Below are 13,804 nucleotides of genomic sequence, written 5' to 3'. Positions count from 1 at the left end.
TGAAGGTAGTAATTATGAGTGTGTAGGTGTGAAGCTGGATCCCAAGTAAGTTTTTTAGGTGCCCCTTTAAAAATGTGAACAAAAAATTTTTTACTTTTTTTTTTTTTTGAAAACGTGATGTGTAGGAAGACATGGTCAATCAGCTAATAGATACTATGAATCTGCCAAATTGGAGCTCAAAGTAATTGTGAAGTCCAGCACAAGTAAAGGTCACCCCACAAAACTTGCTCTTCATGAAGGCTCTGGCAATAACGGAAGAATGAGATTTTAATCACTGAAGCTAATTACATAGAAGACTAAATCACAAGAAGAGTTATTTAAGTGTCTTAAATACAATAAAAAGTAATTAACAGGAAGCGCCATCTTGACAGCTTCCTGTCACAGTCCAGGCCTAAAAGGATCAGCTAATTCCCAACATGGGAGCCAGAGAATGAGAAACAACTCAAAGTTTGATCTTTTAATTTTTTATTTAAACTGCTTTGATTAAAAGGTAACAACTCTCACCAACTTGAGTGAAGTTAATCAAGAAAAAAAAAGTAATCTATTAGAGGAACGATGAACCTCATTTTCATTTGTTCCCTAGACGGCAAGAGAGAGGGCGTTGAAGACTGTTTCACGAGAGGGGCCTCCCAAAGGCCATGCAACTCGACGCCGCCCCACACAGCAAAAGAAAGCATGGGAGGACTGACAGAACCCTACTGAGGACAGGGCCAGCTCACACACTTGGGCATGTGAAAGACACTGAAAAATATCTCCTTTGAAATAACCCTCAAAGAGGCCCTCTCATCTGCCTCTTCTTTCTCCTTCCCTGGAATGAGCAGTTTGAAAAAAGCTCCTGGAGAATCAGAGATTCACAGCTGATCTCGTGACTAAAGGGAAAGCCTCTAGACACTACAAAGGCCAATATGAAGGGGTATGAGCCTACAGGTAATGACAGACATAGCGCTGATCTTTTCTTAATTCTACCGCATCTCTAAACGTTGAACAAAGTCTAAAGCCTGTCACAAGAGACGTGGTACATTACTAGACAAGCTCTCCCAGCAACCTTTGCTTAACTGACCCGCACATTCTACAACCTCCTCAAAACCCACAGGCTGACACCAGTTAGTAACTGAGGACTGCTCGAACACACCTGTGCACTTCTGTCCCAATCTGTTTCTGTCCCTGGATTTATACTGGTCATTTTTATTATGTATTTCACTGAATACTGAAATATGAGTACAAAAAGAATGGGCCTTTATAAAAACAAGCCGTTGCAAAAGGGTTAGTAAGAGGCATGGCTTTTAAATGGCCACAAAATGTGCAAAAATTAGAGCAGGAAAAGCATAACAGAAGAGGGAGATGTGAATCACAAGGATCTAGGGCTCCGTAAGGAGTACTGTAAAGTCGACATTCCACAGAAGATGTTATTTAATCCACCAGGATATCGTACATCAAAGATCTGGAGGTGTAAGTACATTTTTATGTTAAAAATGGAATTAAAACATCTGGGATAAAAAGAATAAATCCTCTGCTCTAGACAATGTTTTCAAATAACTATTAAAATCAGGAAGCATTTGATATAATTCTGAATCTAAGCTGAGTATTTGGATATTGGTATCATTCATATCTTCACTTTCCTACAGTAGTATTGGAATGATTTAAGCAGAGAAAGTTGAGGGAAAAATGAAAACAAAAGGCCACAGGAAAATAAAGAAAAGCCTTGAGGAAGACCCAAACATCAGAAGCATGCTATCAGATATATTTTCTAGAGGCACCCTATCTTTGGCATGGGCTTCCCTGGTAGCTCAGATGGTAATGAATCTGCCTGCAATGTGGGAGACCTGGGTTCGATTCCTGGGTTGGGCAGATCCCCTGGAGGAGCGCATGGCAACCCACTCCGGTATTCTTGCCTGGAGAATCCCCATGGACAGAAGAGCCTGGTGGGCTACAGTCCACGGGTTCGCAAGAGTCGGAAATGACTGAGCGACTAAGCACAGCACATTTTTGGCACAGACTTTCCAATAACCAAATAAACAGGGAAAACTACTGGATTGGATACAAGTTTTTTAATGTATATATTTAGCAGATTAAAGCCAACTTGTAGCTCAGAAGAAACAGCTGTCCCAGGTTATGAGACATCTAAACACTCCCTATTTTATTTCATAAAGGACACTGCAATATAGTAAACAAATAACTCAAAAATTTATTGAACTCCTATGAACTGCTGAACACTGAGACTACACCAGGGAATAAAACAGACGATGATCTCTATCTTCAGGGAGCTCACTATCTAGTGAAGTTAGGTCTTAATGATATTAGGCTATCCTCACATTTCTCCCAATTACTGCCCAGGAATTTACTCAAGACAGTCTAGTTTAGTAGAAACAAATCCATGAGCAAACTCAGTATATTTAACTCATCATGTTAAAAATGGAATTGAAACATTTGAGATAAAAACATAAATCCTCTGTTCTAGCCAATGTTATCAAAAAAACTATTAAAATCAGGAGACTTTCAATATAATTTTAAAATCTAAGTTGAGTATTTGGATATTGGTATTATTCATACCTCAACTTTCCTACAGTAGTATTTGGAATGCCCTGGATAGCAGGGCATCCCAGGTACCCTGCCAGGCTGGTCTAATTTGAGGTAAGGACTTTGGTAAATCAAATACCATCTTACGACAACAGGGAGAGAGAAAGGCCAAGGTTAACTCCCTACAAGAACACTTTCAGAATATCTAATTTTAAGCAGCATAAATTTTGACAATATACCTCAGTGGTAACCAAAAAAAAATCCCTCCACTCTAATGGGCCATTAGATAAGCATGAATAGAAACCATCTGCCAAAAAGATGTGCATTTTGACAGCAGTGGTGTTGTCTTTACCAGAGGTAGATAGAAGGAGCAATTACTAGAGAGGACTCCTTGTCTGTGGCAGCAAAAATCTTAAATTTGTCTAGGGGAACACTCACTTTCCGGCTCTCCACAGGAGGAAATGTACTGAGCTCCTAAGAACTGGTGACAAATTGGTAATAATCATTACTGCAAATTAGACAGATAGAAGAATGAGCAAAATGTTTCCCAGTTTTCCCCATTCTGAAAACATTATCTAATTTCTCAAGAACCTGCTTCTAAAAATAACCCAACGCCTGTGAAGGTGTTAAGATAATGACATCAAAATCCTATATTCAGTTCCTCTTGGCAAAAGTGAAGCCCCTGATTGCTGTGTGAACATCAACAACATTGATAGGTATCTTGGAGTGGTAACAGCACCTAAAAATACTTATTTCTAAAAGCGACAACAGGAAGTGGGGGGCAGGGCGGGGGGGAGAGAGGCGGGCTGGCAGTGTGGTGTTTGGAACGAGGACGGGAGAAGCTCCTGTGTGGTAGGAGACCTTCTGGAAAGCACATTAGCTACCATATCCTTCCTGTCAGAGACAGGCTATAGCTTAGAGAAAGGTGTTTCTCCCAATGGGCTCCATTGTACTCGCAATAAAACAATCCCTGTTTTAATGAGAAACCTATTCTTTTCTTCCCTGCCACCATGCCCCCTTTTAAAACAAAAGCAAAATACCAGTTTGGTAACAAACACCATTTAAGACTGTTAAATAGAGAAGGAGACAATTAGCATGCGGGTATATTTTACACAGAGTAAGAATTGCTACTGGGGACTGACTGACTGTTTTAATATTTACTGTGGAAGCATGGCCCAGCGGGCTTCCTCCTGCCCCCATCAGATACCTCCTTGGAAGGCTGCTTGTCAACCAAGCTCCCAAGAGACTCTGCAACGTAACCAGGTATAGCCGGTGGGACACAAGATGAAGACCCTGTCATCTACTGATTACATACGTCTATTCAAAGAAAATGTCCAATTAACCTCTCTTCTTTTTCTGGACTACAATTAAACTTCCTAAACTAATACACAGACAATCTTTCTAATTTTGCATAGTACCTAAGGGCCTGATTGACACTCAATAAATGGCATTATTAATAGTAATAATGAATGCTACATAGTGCCAAGGACACAGAGCCCAATAAATCTTAAATAATGACAATAATGAAAATATATGATTAACTAATGAGCAATTATGAAGTACGCTGCAAACAAAGTACTACATAGGCATATAACAATCACAAGCCACTGTGTTAAGAGTGACACAAAGCAAATTGGGGTGAAAGGGAGGAGAGACATGAATGAGAAGAGAACTCCCAGCCATGGCCAAGTTGCTACCAGCCAGAACACTCACATTCCTCCAATGGTGACGGTGGCACAGGTACGCTCTGAAAAGGCGGGCACCGTATCTGTGGCTGGGCTGGCTGGTCTAATGTAGTCCACAGTCACATTGACCTGAAAATAAGAAATCAAGGTAATTAAGGTTGAGGATTTGCAACACAGCTCACTAGCAGCCCCGTGTGCCGGCTGTAAAAGCTCACTCATGGTATGACTTTGCGGGTCTAAGATTTTTAAAAAACAACTGCAAGCTGAACCACACACTGGGAGAAAACACCTCCAAAAGCCATCTTGGATAAAGGACTATAGTATCCAAAATATAGGAAGAACTCTTAAACCTCCACGGTAAGAAAGTCAAAATCCCAATGTTGTAATGGGTAAAAGACTTAGATATCTTATCAAAGAAGACATACAGATGATAAGCATATGAAAATATGCCCCCCATGTGTAACTGGGGAAATGCAAACTAAGACAACTATTAACACGTCGATTAGCAGAGCCAAAATTCAAAACACTGACAACAAATGGAGGTGAGGGTATAGAACAAATGAATTCCCGTTCACCATTACTGGGAATACAAAACAGTGCAGCTGCTCTGAGCAATGGTTTTGTATAGAACAAACTTTTACCACATGTTCTACCAGTTAAAAACTTAGGTCCACACAAAAATTTGCACTTGGATGTTTCTGGCCGCTTTATACATAAATGCCCAAACTTGAAAGCAACCAATATGTTCTTCAGTAAGTGAGTAAAGAAACTGTGGTTCATGAACACAACTGAATACTATTCAGCACTTAAAAAGAATGAGCTGTCAAGCCATGAAGAGACATGGAGCAATCTGAAATACACACTGCTAAGAGAAAAATGCCCATCGAACAGCTATCTATTGTATGATTCCAACTGTGACGTTCTGGAAAATGCAAAAATGTGGGAGACAGTAAAAAGATCAGTGATTGCCAGGGGTTAGGATGAGACAGGATGAACAGATGTGGGGGCAGGATTTTGACAGCAGTGAAGCTATTCTGGATCATACTGTAATGATGGATACATGTCATTACACATTTGTCAAAATCTGTACAATGCAGAACACCAAGAGTGAACCCGAGTAAATGATGGACTATGGATGATGGTGAGTCCAGGCAGGCTCACCAGTTATAACCAATATACCACTCTGGAGGGGGACTACTGATAACATAGGAGGAAGTACATGGCCGGGGCCAGTGGGGGTGGGTGGGGCGCATGGAAATTCTCTTTATTTCTGCTCAATTCTACTTTGAGTCTAAAAGATGCTGTAGAACCTAAAAGAGGACTGATGTCAAGAGAGAAGGACAAATGGCTGAACCTTTAAGGTCCTACATAAACTTCAGTTGACAGAGAAGAAATCTGGAATATTCTTGGAGGATTCCTAGACATTTTGGTAAAGTAGCTCTCTAACCTTTTCAGACTGCTTTGAAAATCTGTTTAAAAATATGAAAATGCCTCAACAGAATAACTACATGTAGTTTCAGTCTGCCATAGTTCTCAAGGCCCAAGTTAAGAACTATCAAGAAGAATCCAAACGCCACAGCTGGCGACACTGAATACCAATAGGGGTGGACTTGGGAAATCTGGGAGGTGAGGCGGGAGGAGGATGGACTGGAGCAGAGAACCTTTAATACTGGGCTAATCCTAGAATATTCAAAACATAGGGACACAAACACGTCGAGCAGTGCTTTTTCTTTATGAAACCTTTCAAGATGACCATGTTTGTGTGTCAAAACAAAGTGGCGTGCTGTGTCCATTAGGAAACATACAGAGCCTGCATTACAGCCTTAAGGCATATACTTGACTTTGGTCATGGCCAAGCTTATATACCTGTACTGAGAAGTCAAGTACCCTGAGGCCATCCTCACAGTCTGAAAGTCCAGAATCACCTTTCCTAAAAACCACTTTGGTTCTCACTGAGCTACTTGAAGACAGTGCGATGTATGAGCATCAACCACACTGCTGGTGAGCACCACCAAAATCCCTTCAAACTGCCTGCTCCTCAAAAATCCATTTTAAAAATGAATACGGAAATTTTCAGAAGAACAGCTGCCTCCAAATTCTGACTGTCAGATCACTCACTCTACCTAATCACGTTTTAAAAGCAACAAGAAGCCCTATCAGTGAGAACGCCAATTAAGGGCTGAAGGCAAGGCAAATCTTTCTCATGAGAAGTACTGTCATAATACAACAACTCAGAAGAAATCATAAAGAGGACTCCTTAGGTCACATGTCCACACTGACATTACTGCTCAGCCTTATCACTTTGTCCAAGCTAAGGAGATGGATAAATGTGAGGAATGTGAACAGACAGGGAGTCGGGGTGGGGGCAAGGCTGAAAAACTACCATTGCCAACAAAGAGGTTTTCGGAGTTGCCCCACATGCAGCTGATCAGAGTTGTTAGAGCCCAGAGGGCAAGGAATGGGCGGTCTACACACACAGAAGCACAGCTGACTCCAATCTCTGGGAGGGAAAGAGTCCTCTGCATGCTATTTATTCTGACCAACCCCTCTGGCAACTCTCCTCTGGCAAGGGCGGATAATTAACCTCTGGGAGAAGGAAAAGGCTGGGATACCTGTTGAAGTTATGGCAAAAATCACACAGGAAATTAGCACTGAACAGGAGCTAAACCTCAAGAGCACCCACTCAGGAGTACATGAAGTAACTCAGGGCCCAGTAGGGCACCAACAGTGGGTATGGTCCAATTTGGGGCATTCAGGGGGCAAGTCAAAAAGTATGTAGAGATGTTCACCTATTTTTGTGTTTTCACCCAGTCCATCTAGTAACAAGCTCAAGTCCTCAGTTTCACTACCAGGGGGAAAAAATAATTCATCCTGCTTAAAAATAAACTCAGTGAATCTCAAGGTTACCTTGCATCTGCCAATGACAGACCTCCTCCTCAGGAGATGGCAGTGGGCAGCGGCTCATCAGCGCAAGCACATGGCACACAGTAACATCAGCTCTCTCCCAGAAATCATGCTAACTCACCAGGAAGGCTACGTGAGTAGCGGTGGTGATGGCTGTGGTGAGGGGTGTATTGGCAATGAACAGCTCCGCATCTCATCTTCCAGGCCAAAGGCATGCTATCCCCAAACTGTCTTCAAAGGGAATCAATGGAAAGATCCCACTCTCCCAAATCTTTCATCTTCAATCACCAAAAGAACTAGTAACTACATTCTACATTCACTTGCCAATTAATTTTTTCCTCTATCTAGAGAAAGAACTGAAAGGCAGAGATTAAAGAGCTCATTGGGGGAGGTAACATTATTAAAGAAAATCTCAAATACAAATGAGGCCCTGAGAATAGCCCACAGACAAGATGCACACCTGCAGACAGCTATGACAAACCAAGAATTAAAGTCAACGTGTAATTAGCATTTATGTCCCTCTCCTGGGGAGTCTGAGCTCTGCTCTCCTGACTTGGAGTTTCTCATCTCCAGATACTCATCCCTGACTTGTCAATCACTTGATAAAGAGCAGCTTCAATTAAACAATGGCAGATCTTAGCAAAGTCTTCATCTGAATAATAACAACCTGAATTTTGTGCTTGTGGGTGGTTACATATGGGATGGCATGAGTTGAAAAGAAGTATTGGGTTAATGCAAACGTTTCCCTCATTTTTCCAGCAAAGATGCTCCTGGAACGTTGGGTATATGCAAGCATTTACATGTACGGACACAAGGGGAGGGCCTGGCCCTCTATACAGCAAGGACCACAAGGAGTCCACAGCTCCCCTCTGATGCCACCTGTCATTCTCTTATGAATGAGTCATACATCACCTCTCCGGGCCTCACTTTTCTCAGGCAATTCACTTGGTAAATGAGAGCACTAGACGAGAACTTTAGAGAGTCACTGAACTTGAGATCCTAGAAGACAATTTAGCCATCACTGTGTGCTATATAGCATCACAGGGTTTATATAGTAGGAGTATATATAGTGAATAATTTTTTGATGAATGGATACATGTAATCAGGAACCCTTCCAGACATAAAATTCTGAAGGACACTAAATGAGATGGTTAGGACCACATGGTCAAGCTGTTGACCATTCTGTTCTATATACTAAAGCATGAAGGAGGGAAGAAATATTTTGAAATTGAGATAAAGCTTTAAATTAAGAAAAGTGTAATTCTGCATATTACTTTTTTTTTTTCAAAGAAGCTCTCAGAGAAAAAGAAAGGGTAGCAGGCAATCTGATTCCTCCATGGTCCATTGTGGAATTCTCCTTGAAAACAATTTCAAAGACCCTTCAGAGAACTAAGATAAGAACTTAAAACCAAATTTGTATCCCAATCCCATATAAAGTCTGGAAACAGCTTAGTATTAACAGAAGACACTCAGGTAACACCTAAGGAATTCAATCTATGGATACTCTTCATGAAACTAATTATTCACTAGATGATGAGCAGGTATCTTCATACTTCAATACTGTCAAACCACCAAAGAACTCCGCAGACTTTATGATGATGATGATAATCGAAGATCTGTGCATAAGAGATACCTAACATTTCCAGGCCAAAGCCTGAATCTGGGCTGTTACATGAGGCTATTACTATGTAATCCCATCCACTATTCCACATGGCCAATCATAAACCCATAAAGAGATGTTAAAAAGAAAAAATACCCTGCCTCACGAAAAAGGCTCTCATGGGACCTGTCATCCTCATGACGGAAACAGAAAACACATCATCTGGGCAAGTCTGGTTAAGGCAACAGGCAGACAAAAGTAAGTAGAATAAAATATTTCAACAGCTTGGGTAAGAGTACGGGCTTTGGGAACCACTTGGCTGCAGGTTTGAAAGTGAAAGTCCTTCAGTCATGTCTGACTCTTTGGGACAGTCCATGGAATTCCCCAGGCCAAAATACTGGAGTGGCTAGCCTTTCCCTTCTCCAGGGGATCTTCCCAACCCAGGGATTGAACCCAGGTTTCCCTCATTGCAGGCGGATTTTTTACCAGCTAAGCCACAAGGGAAGCCTAAGAATACTGGAGTGGGTACCCTAGAACCTTCTCCAGGGGTTCTTCCCAACCCAGGAATTGAACTGGGGTCTCCTGTATTGCAGGCAGATTCTTTACCAACTGAGCTATCAGGAGGGTTCCAGGTTTGGTTCCCAGCAATTCTACCTCTGAACTCTGTGAACTTGGAGAAGTAACCTCACTTCTGGCTTCAGCTGAACATGGATAACTCTACCTATCTCACCATTATAAGAGAAATGCATTAATATACATGAAACATTTAGAGCAGGGCCTGACTCATAATAAGCTCTATGTGTCAGTTATTTTTAGACAAACATACGATTTTCTTGGAGGAGAGCCTGGTACAGGGTAGGTGATAAGTGTCTGTGAGATAAATACATAAATACATGCACACATACATATATGCATAAATAAGGCACATGTTGACTTTAAGTCATTAGGCAGAAACACTCAATTAAATACACTTTTCTCCTTAAGGAGCCACAGCAAACAAGAGTATGTACCTCATCCATATTCATCCCAACTTACAGATAAATAGGACTTATTTTAAAGAATGATACACTATTTAGTACTTATTTAGACCCTCTCCAGGTTAATCAGCAGGTACTAGTTGTGGAGACTGTATTTACCAAAGATAATTGAAGCAGAGTGTGGGGAATTAACTCAACTAATAGGCTAACTAGAGGTGTTTGGGGAGGATGCTCCTTGCTTTACAAAATCAGGAAAATAACAGACAGCAACCAAGTTGGCATCTGCTCTGGGCATAACAGGACATTAATTTAGGCATTCTTGATCTTTTCCCCCTGCTAACAAGTAGCGTACATAATTATTTTAAAAGTATCAGAGATTACCTTCTTAAAATCTGAAACACATTTTAGTCACTCATTCATCTAGATATAGGACAAGCATCTAACAAAACTGTCAAGGGGTCTCTTGGTCCTGCTTCTGGGCATGCTGATTCCCAGCTCAGCTATCTACTAGGACACAAGCTAAACTCTCATAAGGAGATGTCAAATGTATCCTTGTTGTTCAGGAGGCAACAACAACAAGAGTCACAAATGAGAGCAACGTATGTATACTGACACCTTCTGTGCTGTGCTTCGTCAATCAGTCGTCTTCGACTCTTTGCAACCCCGTGGACTATAGACCGACAGGCTCGTCTGTCCATGCGGATTCTCCAGGATAGAATATTGGAGTGGGTTTCCATACCCTCCTCCAGGGCGTCTTCCCAACCTGGGGATCAGACCCAGGTCTCCCACATTGCAGGCAGATTAATTACCATCTGAGCCAACAGGGAAGCCCAAGAACACTGGACTGGGTAGTCTATCCCTTCCCCAGGGGATCTTCCTGACCCAGGAATCAAACTAGGGTCTCCTGCATTGCAAGTGAATTCTTTACCAGCTGAGCTACCAGTGACATTAAAGAAACAGAAAGTTAGTTTTTAAAAGTATTTCTGATTTAACTCAAAACACCCAAAACATTATCATATCAACATATAACCAGTATTTAAGGTATTTGGTTTCTTTTCTTTCACTGACAAAGACTTCGAAATCCAGTGTGTGTTGTGCAAGAAAAACACATCTCAGTCTGGACCAGCAATACTTCAAGTGTGCAGCCACTTATAGCTGCAGTCACAATACTGGACTGTACATGCCCAGAATGTTCATTATGGGACCAGAGTCTTAGCCTCAGTCCTCTATACATGATCCTATGTTTCGTGGTTCTATCCTTCTCTAGTTTCTCCCAGGAACTTTTGTTATTTTATATTTATGAATCCTTGTAACTACTCAAACCAAATATGAAAAAACATGGTATAAAAAATAAAATGTTTATCATTCATTTTTCTGACTAAAAAAAAAATCTATTATTTAATTAGACTAGAAAGACAAGGTATTTACATAATTTTCGGTTCTAAAAAACATTTCAGGGGTGAGAATAAATGTGTACACAAAGGAGGAAAATTTCTCCGATTTATAACTGTCATCGTGGAATGTATTCTGTTCAGTGTTTGAGGAAGATACTTTTGAGTGACTTCTCTACCAAATCAGTGGCTGAACTTTATCCTTCATTTGCCGACCCAAGTCTAGAATTCTTCACCTTGATGTTTCCAATGTATTCTAATGGATGGTAACTAGAAACTCACGGTAAAGAAACACCTGCTTTTGTAGTTATGACTAATGCCTTTGTTGAGTATGGTAAAGCAACTGGTAGATGTGAACCATTTATGTTTATAAGCACAGACAAAAGCGGAAATCGCTATGTCCCATTAGGCCATCATTTAGCTCTGGCATGTCTTAAATTGAAAGAAGTTTCAGAGATACATTGACAAAAAAGTATACATTTATGCTGCAAAGAAAAGGAGACATAAGCAATGATCCTCTCCCACCTCTCCAACCAGCCTAGACGTATTTGGTAACACCCCCTTCAAAATCATTGTAATTAGGTGCTGAGGCTGGCTGTTTATTCACATGTATTTATGTTGCTTTCTCCGATCTACAATCACCCTTCCCAACTCCCCCACAGAGTCAGAACTATTTCGAGCACATTTCATTTTCATCAATGGAACATGAACCTCCATGCTTCCCAACCTCTATGATGAGCACAGAGTCAAGGAGCTCTCTTATTTGATGTTTCTGACAAAACGAACCCACTGCTTCCCACCCCCTTGTCAGATGCATTCACCTGTTTTGAGAGGAGAGGTAGAACCCAGCTTCCGATGGGGCCTGTGGAGATGCTAAGAGTCTCTACCCGACATTAGGCATTCATTTAAGAGGACATCACTATTTCCCGATAAACACTCGGTTTGGTAACTATTTAATTAGAAGCATACCCAGGCATGAGATTCACACGCAAAAGTGAAAATGTTTTATGTAAGAGGTCATCAGAGCAATGGGCAATGATTTCTAGAAATAGTGATGACACCCTGACAAAAACAGAACATTAACATGGTCAGAAATGAGGCACTGTTTATGTATAAGGCAGGCAACAAGCACATATAAAATCATCAAGGAGATGAAGTTCTGACTGTTGAAAATATTTCAAGTAACTCTGAGGAGGATCAGAGATGAACAGAAACCCCTCTTTGCAAGTAACCTCACAGTTACAAGTATTTTCATCAATGCTCTTGATTCCCAAGTCCTTATAAACCTTCAAATGCATCTGAAAAGCACAACCTGTGTTTGCATCAGTGTTCTAACCATTATCTTACGCATCATGGTTGAACTCATCCCGATACCTAATTGTCATACCACACGATCCACACCCAAGAATGCCAGCGGCCCCCAAAACACTACTGGAAACTGTCACACGGGTCTCCTTCCTGTCTCTTCTTTCTTCTCCTCAGAGCCACCATCTCCACTGCCTTCCTCTGGAGGATGAAGGGTGAGTGTGGGTCTTTTTTCTCCTCTATACAAGTGTCAGTCACAGTCATCTGTGTCCAAAATTTCCAAGGTCAGCAGCAGTCAGGGGAAATTAAATCACTCCGTCCAGAACTCTCCCTGGAGGAGTTCCAGCCACACAAGCAGCACAAATATACAGATACTCATGCCTTTGTGTAGAATACACACAATGTCAGCCAGTTGTGAAAACAACAGCTAAAATGAAACTAAGATGAGAAGCACAGGGATATCAAGAAAGGGTATTTGCTTAATGGCATCTCAGTCATAGGACTGGAAGAAAAGGAGAATGCTTTTAAGACAGGGATAAAAACGAAAAGGTTAAATTACATTTTCTCCACAAATCTGTGCCAGTCTACAAAGGAAAAGGCCACTCACCAAAAAGCCAAACTGAGAAACTGAAGCAATCAAAGTGGGAGCTCAAGTATGCCCAAGAGTTCTGATCAATTCCTAATGCTTTGGGGGCTGGATATTGCGAAATCACTACAGAAAAGCCACCCTGTGTCCACCACAGTTCAGGGCATACCTATTTCTCCAGCATGCCCAAAGGGTGGCATTTAGAAGTCATTCAGACCAAGGAAACAAATATGTACTCAGGTAAGTTAATGGAAGGTGAAAAAACGGTAACTTGGACAAAGAGAAATGTATGGTGACCTCAGAGGAGAAATATAAAGAAAAAATATAATTCTTAAGGAATACCTGCCAATGGCACAAAGAAAAACAGCCCAAAGATACAGCTCTTCTGTTACATAAATTATTCTCGGTTGTGTTGCTAAGAAAAGATTCCAAGAGAGTCAGGTGTCACCATCATAAGCCTTTCCTCCTTTAGACTGCCTTCCTCTTCCAGCGCTGCACACAGAAGATAGAGGCCTACTAAATGAAACGAAGTTCCCCGATCAGAGGCACAGCATGCATACAGCAGCAACACCTGAGGTCGGTGTCTGAAACTACACACAGACACTGAGCGAAGACCATCCTGATTGCATCTGTGTTCTCCTTCAAATCCAGGTCCTTTAAAAAAAACCACCACCCAGTATTCGTATATTCACACAGCCAAGTCTCCAGCCCACAAATATATGTTAGGAAATTAGGTGATTAGCACTGGATTTTAAACCTAGGTCAAAGGGACCAATTACAGCCTAGATTCCTGAAGTAAGCTACCTCTCAGCAGCTGTACAAAGAAGCCCTCTCCCAGA

General features: G+C 41.3%; 1 protein-coding gene across 1 annotated transcript in view; it reads right to left on the bottom strand.

The window, feature by feature from the left end:
* SND1 (staphylococcal nuclease and tudor domain containing 1) overlaps positions 1–13,804 on the bottom strand; it is a 422,890-nt gene that overhangs the window by 232,346 nt on the left and 176,740 nt on the right. The window contains exon 12 of the mRNA XM_068972577.1: positions 4,231–4,331. Coding sequence (XP_068828678.1) covers positions 4,231–4,331 — 101 coding nt within the window. The remainder of the gene's footprint in view (positions 1–4,230; positions 4,332–13,804) is intronic.

This window comes from Capricornis sumatraensis, chromosome 5, assembly GCF_032405125.1.
Source record: "Capricornis sumatraensis isolate serow.1 chromosome 5, serow.2, whole genome shotgun sequence".
Taxonomy (NCBI): Eukaryota; Metazoa; Chordata; class Mammalia; order Artiodactyla; family Bovidae; genus Capricornis; species Capricornis sumatraensis.
This window is presented reverse-complemented; position numbering and strand designations above follow the sequence as displayed.